This window comes from Dysidea avara, chromosome 15 (genome assembly GCF_963678975.1).
Source record: "Dysidea avara chromosome 15, odDysAvar1.4, whole genome shotgun sequence".
Lineage (NCBI taxonomy): Eukaryota > Metazoa > Porifera > Demospongiae > Dictyoceratida > Dysideidae > Dysidea > Dysidea avara.
In genome coordinates this window covers 8,943,835-8,961,757 of record NC_089286.1, presented here as the reverse complement: position 1 = coordinate 8,961,757, position 17,923 = coordinate 8,943,835, and the positions used below count along the sequence as shown (strand labels likewise).

General features: G+C 36.9%; 2 protein-coding genes and 1 long non-coding RNA gene across 7 annotated transcripts in view; 2 read left to right on the top strand and 1 right to left on the bottom strand.

The window, feature by feature from the left end:
* Nucleotides 1-17,923, top strand: part of LOC136245651 (uncharacterized) — a 213,321-nt gene that overhangs the window by 2,300 nt on the left and 193,098 nt on the right. Inside the window, exon 3 of one of the 2 annotated variants that reach the window (XR_010696040.1) lies at nucleotides 1,930-1,945. The exons of the other annotated variant lie outside the window; for it this stretch is intronic. This is a non-coding gene — a long non-coding RNA (uncharacterized lncRNA). Of the gene's footprint in view, nucleotides 1-1,929; nucleotides 1,946-17,923 lie in introns of those variants that run through there. 2 annotated transcript variants of the gene reach the window in all.
* Nucleotides 4,960-7,256, top strand: LOC136245876 (uncharacterized). Its single transcript, XM_066037336.1, has 4 exons — nucleotides 4,960-5,272; nucleotides 5,558-6,040; nucleotides 6,243-6,829; nucleotides 6,882-7,256. Exons 1-4 carry the CDS (start codon nucleotides 4,960-4,962, stop codon nucleotides 6,903-6,905), a joined length of 1,407 nt encoding a protein of 468 aa, XP_065893408.1. The 3' UTR covers nucleotides 6,906-7,256.
* Nucleotides 12,445-17,923, bottom strand: part of LOC136246140 (tetratricopeptide repeat protein 28-like) — a 30,234-nt gene continuing 24,755 nt past the window's right edge. The window contains exons 5-7 of one of the 4 annotated variants that reach the window (XR_010696256.1): nucleotides 17,750-17,906; nucleotides 14,025-14,084; nucleotides 13,666-13,787 (exon numbers count right to left, since the gene is read on the bottom strand). Coding sequence is in view for 3 of the 4 variants with exons in the window: in XM_066037598.1 (XP_065893670.1) it covers nucleotides 12,597-13,787 (1,191 nt within the window). In the remaining variant the exon portion in view is untranslated. Of the gene's footprint in view, nucleotides 13,788-14,024; nucleotides 14,085-17,749; nucleotides 17,907-17,923 lie in introns of all 4 variants that reach the window. The other 3 variants (XM_066037599.1, XM_066037598.1, XM_066037600.1) reach the window with 3 other exon arrangements.

The window sequence follows — 17,923 nt, the reverse complement described above, 5'->3', positions numbered from 1 at the left end:
TGAAAGACCGGCCCAGACTGTTTTCTAAAGTCTAAATAAGAAAAACAGCTCACATAAAGTTCCCTTCCGTATGGATGAACATCACTGATACAGCTCATCCCACAATAATACTTCGTTACTAATAACAACCAACAAAAACCCACAATCGATCCGTTAATTCTTTTTATCTTATGTTTAATCACCCACTGGAGATGCCACTGCTAACTTATAAGGGAAGTTTCAGCAATGGTAAGTTGCAAGCTTCAATTTGAGAAAGCATTCCGTTCCGTGGTTTAGTCCATCATTCCGTTCCGTTCCGTTCCGTAGAATAGTCCCCACCTTAAAACACCCCCTCACTGAATGATGTGATTTATCTGTTTTATTTTATTTTTTTATATTTATTACTGTGCAGCAATCAAAAGATTATAATGCACAGGTGTGATCATAAAAGTTACTTAAGTTATTACAAAACTCATTAGGGGTAGAGGAATTAATTACATCAGCAGGGAGTTGGTTCCACAATTTGATGGTTGATGGGAAAAAGGAAAATTTGTATGCATCAATAATGAATTAGAGTCATTGGTTGGTGATAGTAGCCACTCCTTAAAACTTGAAAGTTTAGGGGTAAGATCATCTGTAGACACAATCAAATATCCGTTTATTATTTTGTAAAAAGTACTTAATTTAGCTTGGGTTCTTCTTGCCTGTAACAATGGTAGATTAAGAGAAGACAACATGTTAGTAACACTTGAATATCTTGAAAAGTCATTAAAGCAAAATCTAGCAGCAGTTCTCTGGATTGATTCTAGCTTGTTTATATTCAACAAGGTGTGGGGATCCCAAGCAGACGCAGCATATTCAATGATTGGACGAACCATAATCTTGAAACAATTACATTTAATGTGAGTAGGACATTCGCGTCTGTTGCACACAACTACACAAACAACTCGGACCGGCCTGCACAGTCAGTCTCATGATATGTCACCAATAAGATTCACTAGCCTGGAACACTGTACACTTCCTTACCTCTGTTCCATATGTAACACAGAAATGCTGACTCGCCTATCTCTTTGTCCGCCCAAATACGGGTCACAGTGTTTAGTAAATTCAATCGCACGTGATTTTCTAGCCCATCCCAGTTTTATGAGAACAATGGAAACGGCAGAACGAGCCGAAGTGAGCCCAGAAGATTGTACGGACTCATCGTGACTATAGGCGTCGTGTTATATGATACATTACAGTAGGGCAGAGCTGCACATGTCACCTAGTGTAAATTACTTTAAACTAGTCTCCTTTACTACACGAGCTTGTTTAGCTCTTGCTCTGTGAAGTGCACTAGTTCTACGTTTAATTTTAACATCTTAAGCAACAATACAGGTGTCCATGTGCTGCTTGAATACTGTAATTCACTGATTCTGCTGCTGGTCTTAGTTTTGCAGTTTCTTTGCCTGCTTCTTTTGTTGTTAAATGATTGCTGCTGCTTCTGCTTGCATCAGCAGCAGCTGCGACAGCAGTCAGCTAACTCAGTACCGAGTAAAATATATTCAAAGTAACTAGCTATTAAATGGGCGTAATAATTTGTGCGATTTATACTCACGTTCTTTAAGAATAATTATTAGTCTTTATTTTACCATGCACTATGAAACTTGGAGAAACAATTAATATGTTATTTTGTGTTGTTGCATGGTATTGCTCCCCACCCTCTGAAAAGAACATCAGATGTTATAATGTAATAAGAATCTTGATACACACAAGACTACATGCACAGCCAACATATTAACGTACTCTGTCCTAGGGGGATAAATAATTATGCTATTGCAATTTTACTTCTCTGGTTCCTCATGCATGGTCTCCAACTTGACATATACATTTTGTTGTTGTTATTTGCTGTGTAGAGCTCACCACAGAAAGAGTATATAATTCCTCAAACATCTTCTAATTTATGCATAGGGTAGAAGGACCACTGGCTGCGTCCACAGGTAGATGATGAAGGGGAGTGAGGGCAATCAAAATGTCAACAAGACCATGTAATACTATGTAAAACATTACCAGTTTTAAGATATCCATTGTTCTAATAATGGCCACTTCATATTTTCAGGAATGGTATAGCTACACTGTTATGGTAAGGAGAAGTCATTTGTGATGAATCAAGCGGCACTGCATTGAACCTCTTCTTACTTGGTGTTTTTGGTATTGAAGGTGTGGGACCACACTGTAGCTGTATCACTGTAGGTTAGCAGTGTCATGCATCCATTTCCCGAAGATCAAAGGTAAAAATGAGTCTGTAGATACACTGCGATTTTGATATCATTGGGTAAAAGTCCTAAAGAGATGTTATATAATGTAATAGAGCTTTGTGTGATGGCATGGATAGGACATACTATGCTATGTTGTGATGTGATTATGTGTTCAATGCCTATTAGTATGTAGTACAAAAATAATTTCCAAACTGTGAGTATAGCAGAAATGTGTTACTACAATGTATATAACAATAAAATTACCCATACTTCAAAGTGATGTATGGATATAGATATCATTTGCTATGTTTGATTTGTCAAAACTGCATCAAAATAATATATAGCCTATTTTGTAGCAATAACTTCTGTCTATTTAAATGTTATGTGTACTTTGTACTCTACATGCATGTAGCCAATTCCAAACGAATATGTCTAAATATGAGATGACATTCAATCAACACTGTGTCAACTATAACTATTTAAGCACCCTCAGGGCACCTGCAGCCCACTTCTAAATGCTGAAGACGAACAGTGGAATACGCAAACTTTACATGGCAACTACAAATTATGCACAAACCCATTCAAACCACAAAAGGTTTTCCCTACCCACAATAATTCTGATCTTTAAAATTTATACAAATATGTATATTTCTCAGCATGTATAACCAAATTTCAGAGGGGGTGTCGTCACCTAACCCCTCTGTACCCCTAGTTATACCCTCATATTTAATCTCTAGTGCAGACAAGACGATTAATTTTGTTCATTTACATGAAAACAAATTACTAAACCATGTTAAGCATTACAATAAGTATCACACTCCAATTAATGATCACCACAATATACAATATGTTCTATTTTTATGGCTGCCTTCTGAAGCTAGCTGCACATAGCTTTATGTAGGTCTTAATAACACCTATGGAAGCCATAGACTGGGACTCATGCATTATATGCAGTAAACACACTGGAAATTTGAAATGTCCAGTAGACAGTTATAATAATGGTTTAGAAGTTTACAGAAATTTTCTGGGAATTGTTGAAGAGTTTCACAGTTTAGATGCATCACCAGTTGGTGTCAAATTTGAAGGTGACAACTTGGCAGAAGTGTTTTATCAAAACAAAACTAAATGGCATAAATCTTGTCATTTAAAATTCTCTGCTTCTAAATTGTTTAGAGTTAAAGCACACATAAAGTGGTTTACACATTTCATGTAGTCTATGTTCGTTAATGTCATGTGATTATCAAATGTCAGCCATTAAAGTCACATGACTTTTTCTCCATATTTGTAATGAGCTTCTCTTGCAATAGTGGGAAATCAGTTGGTGGCAGCTTTATGTCTTGTAGTTGTCCGGTCCCTTATGTCAAAATTTTGGAAAAGTCATTGCACAGCGGATCAAAGTACCAAACTTGGTACAGTGAGCTTGTATGTTACATTGAAAACAGTGTAGAGAATGATGACTGTATTTTTTAAGTTAGCTCAATTGCACAGTCTTTATGTGGAACGTTTGCAATGCTTGGGTATCAGCAAGGGTGTTAACAAAACCAGGTTGAAGAAACAGACACTAGATCATTTTTGTGGTGAGTGTCAAGAACAATCAGATGGAAAAAATTCTTTGCTTGTTTTCAATGAAGGTTTAACAAAAGTTTTAAAGGAGTCAATGAAATCTCTAAATTTTGAATCGGAGGCATTTTTAATGACCAAATTAGTAAAAATCATGATGCAGGAAATTTTTGACTGTGATTCTTTCCATTTCTCCGGTACTTTTCCACCCAACTTCCAACAAAACTCTGTGCCAACTGTCTTGAAGAATTTTCTCTTAATGTTGCTGAATGGACCTCATGCACAGAATCAAGATGATGATGAATCTCAAGCTTGTCTTACAATTTTTCAACTTGTGTGCTTTAATGTCAAATCAAAAAGATCTTCTGCTGAAAGCAGTCGACATTTCAAAGACAGAGAAACTCCAAGAAGTAAAATGGACCAAACATGCTACAGCATTGTTGGCAAAGGACAAGCTGAAAGTTGATGATTATATGTTTCCTGGGCTGCATTTCATGCTGAAAATCAGTCTAATCCTGTTCATCCCATTTCTGTGGTTGCTCTTTTACCCTTATTTTATATCTGCAACCATTGCCATGGTCAAATATGGCATGGATGTTCTGCAAAAGATTACAGCTTACCAGGTCAGACTCCAGTAATGGCTTTCGATCAACCATTGTTTGCTCTAGCAGAATATGTTCAGTGGTCATGGCCACTGTCTCTTGGAGAAGATGGTTTTGTAGTTATGTTTGGAGGTCTTCATATCGAAATGGTTCTGTGGAGTACTATTAGTGATTTTTTAGATTGCTCTGGTTGGACAGTAGCTTTGTGTAAAGCCAGTGTAGCTACTGCTGGAGTAGCAGATTCCTTCTTGAAGGTGTCACATCTCACTAGAACCAGATGTAGCCATCAGATCGTAGCATTGGTGTTAAGCAAGCTTCACCAAGAAGCTTGGGAGAGTGTGAGAGCTGAAAATGAAGAGGTTTCGTTTGAAGAATGGAAGCAAACAATGATAAAGAATTGTCCCACTTTTCAGTACTGGGATATTGTTTTTGAGTTTGAAATTCTTGCTTTGGTATTTATCCATGCTCATTGCACAAATGATTTCAACTTGTATCTAGAATCTCTGAAAGCTCTCACTCTATGATTTTTTGCCTTAGACCATATCAACTATGCACGCTGGATTCCAGTTCATATTCGAGATATGGAATCACTTTCAGAAAAGTGCTGGGTGCTGAGAAAAACCAGTAGCAAATTCTCGTGCATTCCAATTGACCAGGGTCATGAGCAGAGCAATGAACTAGTAAAGGCATCTGGTGGAGCAGTTGGACTTACAGAAAACCCAAAAGCCTTTAGAAGATGGATGGTTGCAGGACCAGAACAAGCTAGATTACTGACTGAATTTGAGAGCCAGTTTATGGAAGAGGAGAATAGTTGGTGCAAGCAACATAAACAAGGTCTTTCTGCTCAAGACCTATTCCAGAAGCATGCAAACAGCATGTATCAAACCATGACAGGTATGGGCAATCCTTTCAAAGACAATTGTTTAGAGCTTTTAGCTTTGGATTCCCATAATTGTGCTACAGAGAGTGTAGTTGAAACAGTTAGGAATATCAAAAGCATTGGAGAAACTCAGTACCAAAATTATGTGAATATTGTGAAGCCCATCAAGAAAAACTCATTACCTTTACAATCCTCCAAGCCTGCTACCAAAAGTGTACAAAAGATAGCAAGCCTTAGAAGCGATTGTAATCAGTTCAGCCATTTGTTCATAGCAAGCAAGTTTTGAGATGGTGACTTAGATGACTTCTTTTTGCATGAAAATCATCCTTGGCCTCCTTCTATTTCAGAGCATGGAAAGCTTCGCTTGTCCAATAGAAAAGCAGAATTATTGAGTTGCTTGGGTGGATCATTTGTGGAAGCTCCTATCACATTCTATGCTAAGATATTTGATGGCCCTGCTGTTGTCCACTGTCTTCCTACTAAGGTCAGTACATTTGAGGAATATGCCAATGAAGTGTTCTTGCCATGGACTAGTCAACAACTCTGTCTCTGTGACAGGATTGACATTATTTGGGATCAGTATGTATCTGGCAGTCTGAAAGAATCTACCAAAGAGAAGAGAGGCAGAGGCATTAGACAAAAGGTACAAGCCCTAAGATACCATCAATTTTTTTTTGACTTTCTTCAAGACAACACAAACAAAGCAGAATTGTTTGAATTTCTAACACAAAAGGTGTCAACTCATGAATATCCTAGTGGAAAGCAGGTTTACATTACTTCAGGTTAGTAATTTACATGTATTATATGGTTTTACATACACTTAAAATTATGTTTTCTCATGCTAGGAGACTATTGTATTTGGCTGTTCTAGTAATTTTTTTGCTGAATAGTTTGTTGGCATATTTTTAATGCACATACTTGTTCCTTTAAAATTATTCATTTTATTCACATTTAGAATATTCATTTGGTCCTGCTGTCCTGTAGGAAAATCAGTCATTTGTAAAGGAAGTAATCAGCCTATGCAGGACTGTGATCACGAAGAGGCTGACACAAGGATATGTATTCATCTGCATAATTCTCTTGAAAGAGGAGCCCACAACATCCTGGTCAGCATAGTTGATACAGATGTCATTGTCTTGCTAATCAGCGTTTACTTCCAACTCAACGATGCATTCTCAGAATTCAATGTTTGGGTCAGGTTTGGAACTGGCAACCATATGAAATTTTATGATATCAATTCTATCTGTGAACATCTTGGAGAAGTAAAATCCAAAGGCCTGCCTTTCTTCCATGCTTTTTCAGGCTGTGATACCACATTGCAGTTTCTTGAAAGAGGGAAAAATTCAGCCTGGGAAGCATGGAAGGCATATCCAGATGTTTCAGAGGCCTTCCTCTTTCCCCTAGAGCATCCATATTACATCCTACAGTTGGGATCCTCTGAAATGAAGCTGATTGAGCGATATGTGTGTGTCTTGTATGATAAAACAACTTCACTCTGCACCGTCAATGAGCTACGGAAGGAATTGTTTTGTAAGCACTCAAAGACAATGGAAACCATTCCACCAACACAGGTAATTCTTTAGCTAATAAATTCTTTACTTCACATCAATTTTTTTGCAATAGTGTGCTCTTCTTCAACACTTTTAAAGAGCTCTCTATCAAGCAAGTGTTTGGGCAACATGCCTGCAAGTCCAAGTAGATAAGCCACCACCAGAAGAATATGGCTGGAAACAAGCCAATGAGCTTTCCTGGGAACCAATGTGGACACTATTCCCTGAGGTGGCTAAAGCTAGCCGTGCATTATGCCAGTGTGGTGGAATGTGCACATAACATTTTATAATAGAAATAACAAGCTGGTGTAATAAGTAATATTAATGTAATATCGGGTTTTAATTTAGCGGATTTATTTTTGCTAATCTTAAATTAATCTTATGCACTCTATAATCAGGATAACAACAATGTAATTTGTATCAATGTACTATACTTTATAATGTGATGGATAGCTAAATCATATTTAATAGTAATACTAACACAACAAGTAAAGACAAGAGGTTGATAGTATATAGAAATATAACGATTTTTATTTCTGCAGTTTATTACATTTAATTGATTTTAGAGGGGGTGCCGGATCATTTCATCATGGCACCCCCTATGAAATCACTTAGTACACACTAAGGAATCACTGTACCAAATTTGATGTGTTGATCCACTGTGTAACGATCATTTCCATAAGCAACCAGACTATAGATGATGATCATCATGTACAGGTATAAATTCCATCATGGTATAAAAAAATTATATAAATGAAGTTCATGGATGGTGAGTGTATTATTATGCTAACATATAATATAGTCTTATTAGGTGTGCAAGCTATTATTTATGTCAAGTGCATAAATAGTATACAGTCTATATTTACCATGAAGCTGCATGTGGTTAGTTTATTCATGAAGAGCTGCTGGATCAATGGGAAGCTCAATTCTTCTGTACTGGACATCAATCTACAATTGTGCATCTACATTATATGTATAGCATAACAACACATGAAAGCAGGTGTGGATACAGAAGCAGGAAGGAGAGGGACACAAACAGGTTCAGATTCACACCATTAAAAGGAGGAAGCCATACTGATCAACTAGTAAATAGCTATATACAATCATTTAATATAGCTGATGTATACACATATAATAGACTAGCAGCATATAGTATAGTGTTTCATTGTTGAATTGTGCAATTTAAGCAATTGCAGAAGGTTTTCAAGTCTTAAAAAGAAAGGTATGAATAGCTTAATTAAACTGCCATACGGTAATTATTTATAGAACGCTTAGTATGCATGAAGGTGCTGGGTGACAGCTTGAGTTTAATTTGAGGCAAATGGGACATGATTGATATTTCTGCCTTTTTAGCTAAAATGGTATTTAGTTCTTGAGTAATAAACTGATCTAATTGGCATACCAAAGTGATAGCTAAATATAGCTAATTCTTCCTAAAAGGAAAAGGCAGAGGGGGAGTGGTGGTGGTGGGGAAGGGGTGGGGGGATTGGGGAAAATGCCCCCATCCTGGATCCACCATTGCAAAGGAAGACAAATAGCCATTTGAATTTGCAAGGACATCAAGATCAGATCAGTTGTACAGAGATAACAAGTAGATACATAAAACTACTGATAGAGATAAACCTTGCAGATCATAGCTGACCATGATCTTTCATTATAGCTAGCTGATTTTTTCTTTACTGTAACTTGTTCATCCACAAATTAAAATTGCAGCAGTGACTTGACACAAGTGATCATGACTAGCAACGTGCACAGTTGTGGGCTATCCAGTACGCTTGTCACTGTTGTATTGAGGGAGTTTACTGGTCTTGTGTAGCCAGACTGCTTTTTTTTCCTTTGTATTTTTCCACCCACACACAAAAAGAAAAAAGGCAGTCTGGCTATGTGAGACTAAAGCTCCCTCTTATTGGGGCATATATAATATGTCAAATGGTTGGAACCAGGTGATGAACCTCCAGGGCCAAAGTTTCTGATTATAATCCATATGGCTCAAGCAAAATGATTTCACGAAGAGTTTTTTTCTAATGTAATTTGTGAAACACATTAGTTAAATATTTAGAGATGTTGCATGGACATGGCTTTCCTGTTATATATCTTCACCCAGTTTTTTTTTCAATATCCTCCAGTCCAAAGCTATTGAAGCCCCATTGGAAAAGAACCAAAAACAGTTCTGTCTTCAGAGCACTCCACTATTGTTTATGTTGATAATGCTACACTGATATCTACCACTACATGCACCAAAGGTTTGACTGAAATGGACTCTATAGCTGGTGATATTAGCCTTAAATTGAAACTATCCAAGTGTGTGTCCCTACTCCTTAACAGAAAAAGGTTCTCATCTATGTATGTGCATAACACTGTCTGGTGGTACAGCCAAAACCATACTATATATAGATGGCCAGACAAAATTTTTGGGGAAATTGATTGGAATCTAAGCTCATTCCACAAAGTCTGCTGCTGGCAAAGCTATTTTTGGAAAACTCTGATCTTCTAAAGAAAGTTGATAATTGCCAGTGAGACCTGAATACCAAGTATAGTATGTTCTTTTGATCATTTAATTCACCTCACTATGGATATATAGTATTGGGCCATCGACCATCACTAAAATGGAAAATCTTTCTACTAAATACATGGAATCCTGGTTATGTTTACATCACAGTGCCACACATGTCATCATGAACTACCCAGGTGTCTGCTGCCCCAGTGTATCATCAATTCAAAGCTCAGCTTACTTGCCACTATGTCTAAACCCTCTGGCCTGTTGATACAGAAACTAGCATTACAGTTGGATCTCTCCTCTGAACTCCCTGCACACACCATTCATCAAGAGATCCTCAGCCAAGCCAGCGCGCAACTTGCTAATATATATATATACCACTTTCACACCTCAGATCAAAAGAAAGCCAGTGCATATATATCACATATTGCGGTGACTTAAAATGTTAACGAGATATACACACTGCTACCAGTGCGTATATCTCGTTACACACAGCCTTAACAAGATATATGCAGTGCCACCAGTGCGTATATCTGGTTAACTTAAGACATTGTGCACCTAATAGGAGTGCACACTATATCCAGAAATCATCAGATTTCTTTGATGCTATACTGTTATCCTCTTCTCTTATATAGGGAATCAAGCAAGCTGTGAATGTGGGATTGAGTTTTGCCTGTGATTTTGGGATTCAGTTTTAATACATCAACAGTAGTTTGTTTTTTACTTTTGTAAATGTAGCAATTAAAGTAACATAATTAACACTAGTCTCTTAAAATTACTATATTAGCAAAAATAAATCAAACTACTGTTTGATGTATTAAAATTGAATCCCACAATCACAGTTTGTTTGGCAAAATTGAATCCCACAATCACAGCTTACTTGGTTCCCTATATAAGAGAAGGGTATAGCAACTGAAGATTTTGCCAATTAGATAGGTCTACATGCTAAAATAGAACATATTAGTTATACCACGGGCACTTGTGCTTTGCCTGTATATACACACTTGCACTCGGGCCTGCGGCCCTTGTGCTTGTGCATATATATCAGACAAAGCACTCATGCCCATGGTATAACTATTACATATATTCCATCAGGTTGCAAACAATAGATGGCTTGAAGAAGCCTTGTCTTATCCAAGGAAACAGCAATTGTTAGCAGAAGTTACACAAACTTTCTGTATAGTACAAAATCAACTTTGAAAACAGTGCCACCTTGGAAGCCAAATCACACTTATGGAACTGACTTTTTGTTATACAGTAGTATAGCGGTGTAGCCCCCAAATTAGCCAAATTGTGCACTTTTTAATAAAAGCATGAACTTTACACATAAATAGTATTCCTCACAGCATGTATCCTTTGGTAACCTTTATGGTCATTTTGTCCTGAAATTTGACCATTTCTGTCTTTATCTCCCTGAGGCATTAATTGACGTGTTAAAACATGGTAGCAAAGAAAAGATCTTGTTGAATGAAATAACTTGGTTTTATTTGAAGTTAACAGGTTGAAGTTATGATCACCTTTTTAGCTGCAAAATTCTTTGAGTTTACCTGCCCTTGGGATGTAAATTATCCATGGGGAGGTATATAAAATATCTAAAAATTCATGGGTAATATAAATGATCATAACTTTGGAATGTAATCACCTATTAACTTCAAAGTTCTTTTGTTCAACAAAATATTTAATTTATTTTGATACCATGCTTTAACAAGCTAAGTATTTCCTCAGGGATATATAGACAAAAATGATCAAATTTCTGGAAAAAAATGGCCAAGGTAAAATCTGTGACAACATTACATCAGATTTCATGAGAAGCATTATTCACGTGCAAAATTTCATGCTTGTATGAAAAAGTGCACAATTTTTGCATTGTGCCATTGTACTATTAGGCTTTCATCCAGGCAAACAATCATTTGTGTTAAGAGCTTTATCTGATACCTTTAGCTTCGAATTCCCATTCCTCTGAATTTGCATAGCTGGCACAAAGCATCTTGTGCCCTTTGCCAGTCACCATGACCTACGTATGCCATTATGTTTGGAATGCATATGGCTGCCTGGTTGTCAACAAGGTAGGTATACCCATTACCATGATGCTGTGTTGTTAGTCCTCACAACTAAACTATACAATCTTACATCCATGGTGTCAAAATATTTGCTGATTTGGATGGCAAGTGTGCTTCAGATTCTTCTAGGTCTCCATCTAGGCCTCTACCATTCCACCATCCACTCTAGTGTGGTCATATTTACCTGGCATTGTTGTTTATGATGAGGAACTGAGAACATTTTACATTTAATTCACATGACGATCTTGCAGCTGCACGGAACCACAAAGCAGCTAAACCTGAATAGTGAATACCAGCAAATAGTTTCAGAACTTGACAGGTTTGGTTTCTCCTGCCATTACCTCAAAGTTGAGATTGGCTGCCTTAGATACTATTGTAAGGAACCCATCACTACTATGCAGAAGGTTATGAACCAATTAACCCTTCTCTCATTACCATCATGTACTTGATAATAATATAAAGCAGCAGCAGCTTCCATCAATGCTTCCCAAAGAATATTCTTTGTCCATAGCAATATACTTTTTGTAATTTTAAATTTCCTTTCCATGCCTGCTTTGGTTTTTGCCTTATTTACTAGTCACATGTGACTGAGGTTATGTATATTTTAATTGCTTCATCAAAGTTGATGGTTCTAAAAAAATATATATATAGCTTTGGACCTGGCAGTAATTCCATGCAAATGGCCATGGCATACTGTTCCCAAAATTGGACTTTGAGAATACAAGAGTTGCATATACAATATCAGTATTGTAGTTTCAGAATATAAAATTGCACTCACTGAGGTTCCAGTCAAACCACACATTCTGGAACTATTTACATTCTGCCCATTCCATCCTGGAATAGTACAATACTAACATGCACATATAGTACCCAGAAATACTACATGGCAAGTGCAAGATGCAACTAGCTATAGCCACATATAGGCAACCGGCTATGTACATCACAGAGAGCTCGCAAAGTTGTTGACACGATAAATACATGACCATGATAATAATTCTCATGTTCTGAATCCCACTTCCTTTACTACTATAGCAACAATAATGAATTTCTTTAATGTAATACAATTGCAGCAGTAAGTATTGCAAGTAATGTACAGTATATAAGAAATGTATACAATTGTAGCAAATTTACAAGTAATAATACATAGCATAATTGGACATCTAGATATTAGAGCATGCATCTACGTACGTGGGTACAAATGACTGTCTAAGTGGTATTATACAGTTTTGTACTAGCTACAAATCTTATTATGGTAACATGCTAGTCTGAGTTTTAGTGTAACACATTCTGTCACAAAGGCATCTCCAAGTGTAGGATGTTCTGTGACACAAACATCAAACAACCTGTTACTTAACACAAGGAGGTAGTGAAGGTGGACCATGTTCACTTGTACTGCACTCTTGTTAGTCAATATATTCTCTAAAGCACGTTGAACACACATTATGGAGATCGCCTTGTCTGTAGCGTCCATCTCACTCTCAATAGCATAGCAAATTAGTTTAGGAACAACCATCACTTCAATAGTGGGATCCACATTTTGAGGGTTAAAGTCTTTGTGATATACAATGGGATAAGGAAACTTCCTGATAATGCCTCCTTGCTCTAGCTGCTTCAGTAGTGGCTGGGAAACAAGTCCATGTAAACTTTGCATCCTCTTATCCTCCTTAGTAGTTATGGCTGTTGTTATCACACTGTCAAGTTCATTAATAAAGAATTGTGGTAGAGGGATTGACCCCACTATAGTGAGGCAATACAACAAGTGCTGAGCTGGTAATGAGAAATGATCACTCCTTATTAGGTCATCAATAAACGTGTGGATAGTACTGTGTAGTTTGTAATGAGATCCACTAATACTGCCTTTAGTATTTGTAGAATTTTGTGAAGCTTCAAGATACTTTTTATGTCCAATGTGGAGCTTTAGCTGGTGTTTAGCCAGTTGAAAACCAGTTCTACTATCGTCACATTTCTTCATGAGTGATGTTAGAATGTGTACAATTGTGGCTGATCCTCTTGAGTACTCACTTAAAAGGGTAAAAACAGCATGATCGGCATCTCTCACACTGAACGTACTCTTCTCTAGCAAGCCATACACCATTCTCTGTATGATATTAACAGTTTGGAGATTAGTTACGTCAATCAAATTGCACTTTCTCGAAAGATGCTTTTCTACTTCTGTAACTATGTCTTCTTTGAAGAGAAAATCATAACTAACAATAATAATGTCAGTTGAGGTTTCTTGTAGTTGATTCATGATATAACCGCATGTCTCCAAACTGATGAAGTTATACAGTACAATTAGTTTCTTTTCTTCACGACTGGCAGGCTTGTTATTCTTCAGTGCTTGCAAAGTTGGAGCACCAATAGTTGGTAACTTGTCAAAACTTCCTTTCTGCTCTTTATAAACTCCTCCTCCAAGTGTAGTCTAAAATGTATTAAAAGTTAAATACTTGACTGTATCATGACACAACAGTATACATATATAGTCACAATAAATTTTCTGTTATGGCATTTGCAACTAATACATACCTGTGGACTTGAACTTACATAATTCAGCACATCTTATTTAAAATGCTACCCAACACCATGCAACTTGGGATTAAATGTACTGATAGATATTAACAGTGTAGCTAAATATCACACTTTGTCATAATTAACATACAAGAAGAAGCAATGCTGAAGTGAAAGTTACTGTAAGGAACAAGTTGATGTTGTGCTACCTCTAAAAAAAAACAAGGCACCCATGCAGTAAATACTATCCGTTGAATTAATCAACTCTTGATAAATAACACACAACATGTCAATTATATTGTAGATTTGTTTCTTGCCTTGTTTGTAACAATACATGCAGTACAATAAAACTGAATGTATTTCATAATTCACCAATTATTTTGTAATTGATCAATTACACTACTATGCATCGCTTAGGAAGAGTAACCACTCTTTAAATAGCAAATTACACACAGAAATATCTTCTTAACGGTTTTATAGTTTGTCTATCGTGTTTTTATATGCAAATTCTCTACACAAAGTCTCACAGCTGTTCTTAATTTTCATTCGCATACAAAGGAACACGCCTCTTCCAAATAAAGCTACTCCATTCCTGGTAGCTTACAAGGCATTTTTTAGTAGTTATATGCCTGTTACTGAATGTAGGCTAGATCTTACTGAACTGTTTTACATGGTTACAGTGACTCAGGGGCGGATCCAGGGGGGTTCAAAGGGTTCCATGGAACCCCACTTTTGAAAGAGCCGCTCTTACTCGAGATACTCTAATATAGCAGTCAAGATCGAGGTACTCTAACAGAGCAGTCACAGAATTCTTAAGAGAGCAGTGTAGCAAGCTATGTTTGTAGTTATAGATAAGGAAATATAGTTGGTGAGGGCATCTATGGTGAGGAGCAGCTTTTGTCAGCAGGTGATGACCTTTCTTTTTTTGGTCTTCAATTTACACCTAGGCTGAAGTTGCAATTCCAGAGTAGAACCCCCTTTTAAAAAGTCTGGATCTGCCCCTGTGACTGATCACACCTCTTCAATTAGCTAAACGCTTTTATACAGTACAAAAAAAAGTTATTGTGTACTTGTTTGTTAACTTTGTTTATACAATAAAATTATTATGACTGGTGAACCCATGCATACCACATAAAAAGAAAGTAATGGCACCGCGTGCCTCAGCCATCAATCATCATCTGAAAAGTGAAATGTTCATTATACTTCATTGTCAGCTATGTTCAACCCGTTACACAGCATTGTGGATCAATAACCGTTTGAAAAGTACCTCTGCAATCAAAGTAGCTACTATGAAAAGTATGGACGATTTCCATTTTGAAAGGAAGCTATCATGTGCTACCATAAATTGACACTTTTTGTTGTCAGCAAAGATCAATGGGACACAAAGGAGGACACTAGTAAGTCCATGAAGAATGCATTGTGCATACTGTGGTATGCCAAAAGGCACCTATTGGGCCATAGCAATGTTGAACAGTGAAAAAATCAAGCCCGTAGCCTTAGCCGTTATCAAGTTACACTTGTCTGAAGGCATCAGTCAGCCAGCCAGTCAGTCACTAGAAAATTCTGTTTAACAATTTTTAAAAATTCATAGCAATTTGTTGAAAGCATTTTGGGTTGATCTGAAGACTTGTTTGTGCTTATAGTTTTACCAACCAATGCTGTTCATCATCATCAGGGAAAAGTGAGGTGATGTTTTTTCATGGGCGATGCTCACACTTTTTTGTGGTCCCTACTATACAGTACTATAATGTAAACAGGCTGTAGGACCAGGTGTCCAGCACTTGTGCTGTAAAGCCTTAAAAAAAGAAGATAACAGCCTTTATTCATTGAATACCGTATAGCTGGTAATTTTCGAAAGGTTTTTATTTTCGGATATTTCGAAGAGGTCCTTCTCTTCGAAAATAAATTCCCATGTCTGGTTGTTTTTCGAAAATAAATTCCCACAAGTGAAAGCAACTGTCTAACTTTCGGCGATTCCTTTGTGTATTCCTCGAGTTTTAGCTCAGTATTGCTGATGATAATGGGTAAACTGTATCATTACTGTACCAATAACCGGAAAACAGGTGATCTAGAATGGGAATTGATGCCGTCTGTTCTAGAATCTATGGTGATTAGGATACTATGAGCTAGCTATGATCGAGCCAGTGAGTTCACTCCACCCGAGACTCCTTCAGTCTTTTCTCCAGTGCACAGGAATGGGGATTATTCCATCAGTAAGTCAGTTTTCGGCAAACATTCACGGATCTTCATAATTTGTGACACAATTTCCGTTTATTTGAAATCCATCCGGACTTCGAAATATGCACTCTTTGAAATTAAAATCTTTCGAAATTCAGATTTTGCTTCTTGTACAAAAATTTCTGTGTTGAAAATAACCCGCTATACAGTAAAACGTTTGCTCATCTGTAGTCAGTGTTGGGACAGTTACTTTGTAAAAGTAACTAGTTACTGCAACAGAACTATTTATTTACAGTTATGTATTACGTTACTTTGTGTCCACAGCCTTAAGCTGTCACATGTGAAACTACCACCTTATCATGTGCCATGATAGCGTTGTTGGGCTATGTGCAAACCTTGGTTATAAGTAAGAAGCTGGTGAATAAGCCTCATTCAGTAGGCTTCATTACTTCATTGTGGCTAGGCGTTACTCAGTGGATTACTAACGAGATTAGTGACTTCATTACTTGTAGTAATAATATTATGTAATATTAGACTCATTACAGTAACTATATTACGTAGGTAATGCGTTACATTTGTTAGTTAAGTAACTTGAGTTATATTACCTGTTTTTATAGCGTATTTCGTTGTATTACTTAGTTACCACAAAAGTAATAATATTACATAACGTGCTGCATAAGTAACGCATTACTCCCAACACTGTCTGTAGTACTACTCATGTGGGTGTGGACAGACATACCAACATGCAGACACATGGTTTTACCAAACCAATTTCAGGAAACCAGGCTGGCTGTGGGTGTGTGCCTGGCTTAAAAAGCAAATACAGTGGAACCTGCATTAACAGTTACCTAGTTACCTGAATTAAGCACAGCAATTTTTTTCATGAGGTCTCGCCTACGTGTGAATCATTGCGTACATAACTAAACCTCACCTTACTGTTTCTGTACTGATAATTGTTTACAAACCAGTTGGTCATAGCCACTAAAACGCTGCTGACTGCCTTATGTATAAAGGCCAACTGTATATAAAGGCCAAAACTTTCTGGCTCAAAAGGTGACTGACTGTCATTTACATATTCCACTGTAACCAACAAACAAAAACCATGCAATGTTAAAGCTAGTATTTTTTTTGTCGGTGAGTGTTCCATCCATGACTATGAACTGTAACAGCAGAACCTGTTTTGTGGGACACTAAAATCAAGGCATCTAATTACTCTGGACACTTTGTAATAGTACCTGAATATATCTTAGCATATAATCTGACCTAGGGCAACAATATGATAGCTAATTATGATTGGTCCCAAGTGTCTTTAACACACATGCAGGTTTCACTGTCCATTAGCAAACCAATAGGACTCTATCAAATTATATGTATCTACTGAGTAGAAAACTATTTATGTGTGGTATATACATGTAGCAAAGTGGCATTCAGACTTGGGGTCAAATACAGTGCATAGTATTTAATTACAAATATTCGACATTTTCCAAATACAAATATAATAGCAAATTCTTTGTCAGGACAGTATTTAATGCTAATACAAATACTTTCCAAAGTAATTAAATACAATTTCAAATACTTTGTTGTTCAGGGGTCAGAGCCCCCAACCAAGAAAATGACATTTTCCAATGATTTGATACATGAGACACCATCCTCTAATATTATTATACCACTTTGGTGATTTACTGTCACCATGCTTACCACAAGAGTAGGATCCACTTAAAGTTCTGGAAACTAAATACATATTTCCCATTCGCTAAACTAGCAATCCAATTTCTGTGTGTGCCGGCTTTGTATGCACCCAATGATAGACTTTTCAGTATTGCACGGAAATATTTCAATTTGAGAGAGATGCAGGCTAACAGATAAAAGATT

Excerpts from the sequence above, each read along its gene's own strand:
- LOC136245876 (XM_066037336.1), top strand. The coding sequence starts at position 4,960 with ATGGAATCACTTTCAGAAAAGTGCTGGGTGCTGAGAAAAACCAGTAGC. Across the intron at positions 5,273-5,557 it reads CATGTATCAAACCATGACAG|ATGACTTCTTTTTGCATGAA; the intron begins GTATGGGCAATC and ends ATGGTGACTTAG. Across the intron at positions 6,830-6,881 it reads AAACCATTCCACCAACACAG|TGTGCTCTTCTTCAACACTT; the intron begins GTAATTCTTTAG and ends TTTTTGCAATAG.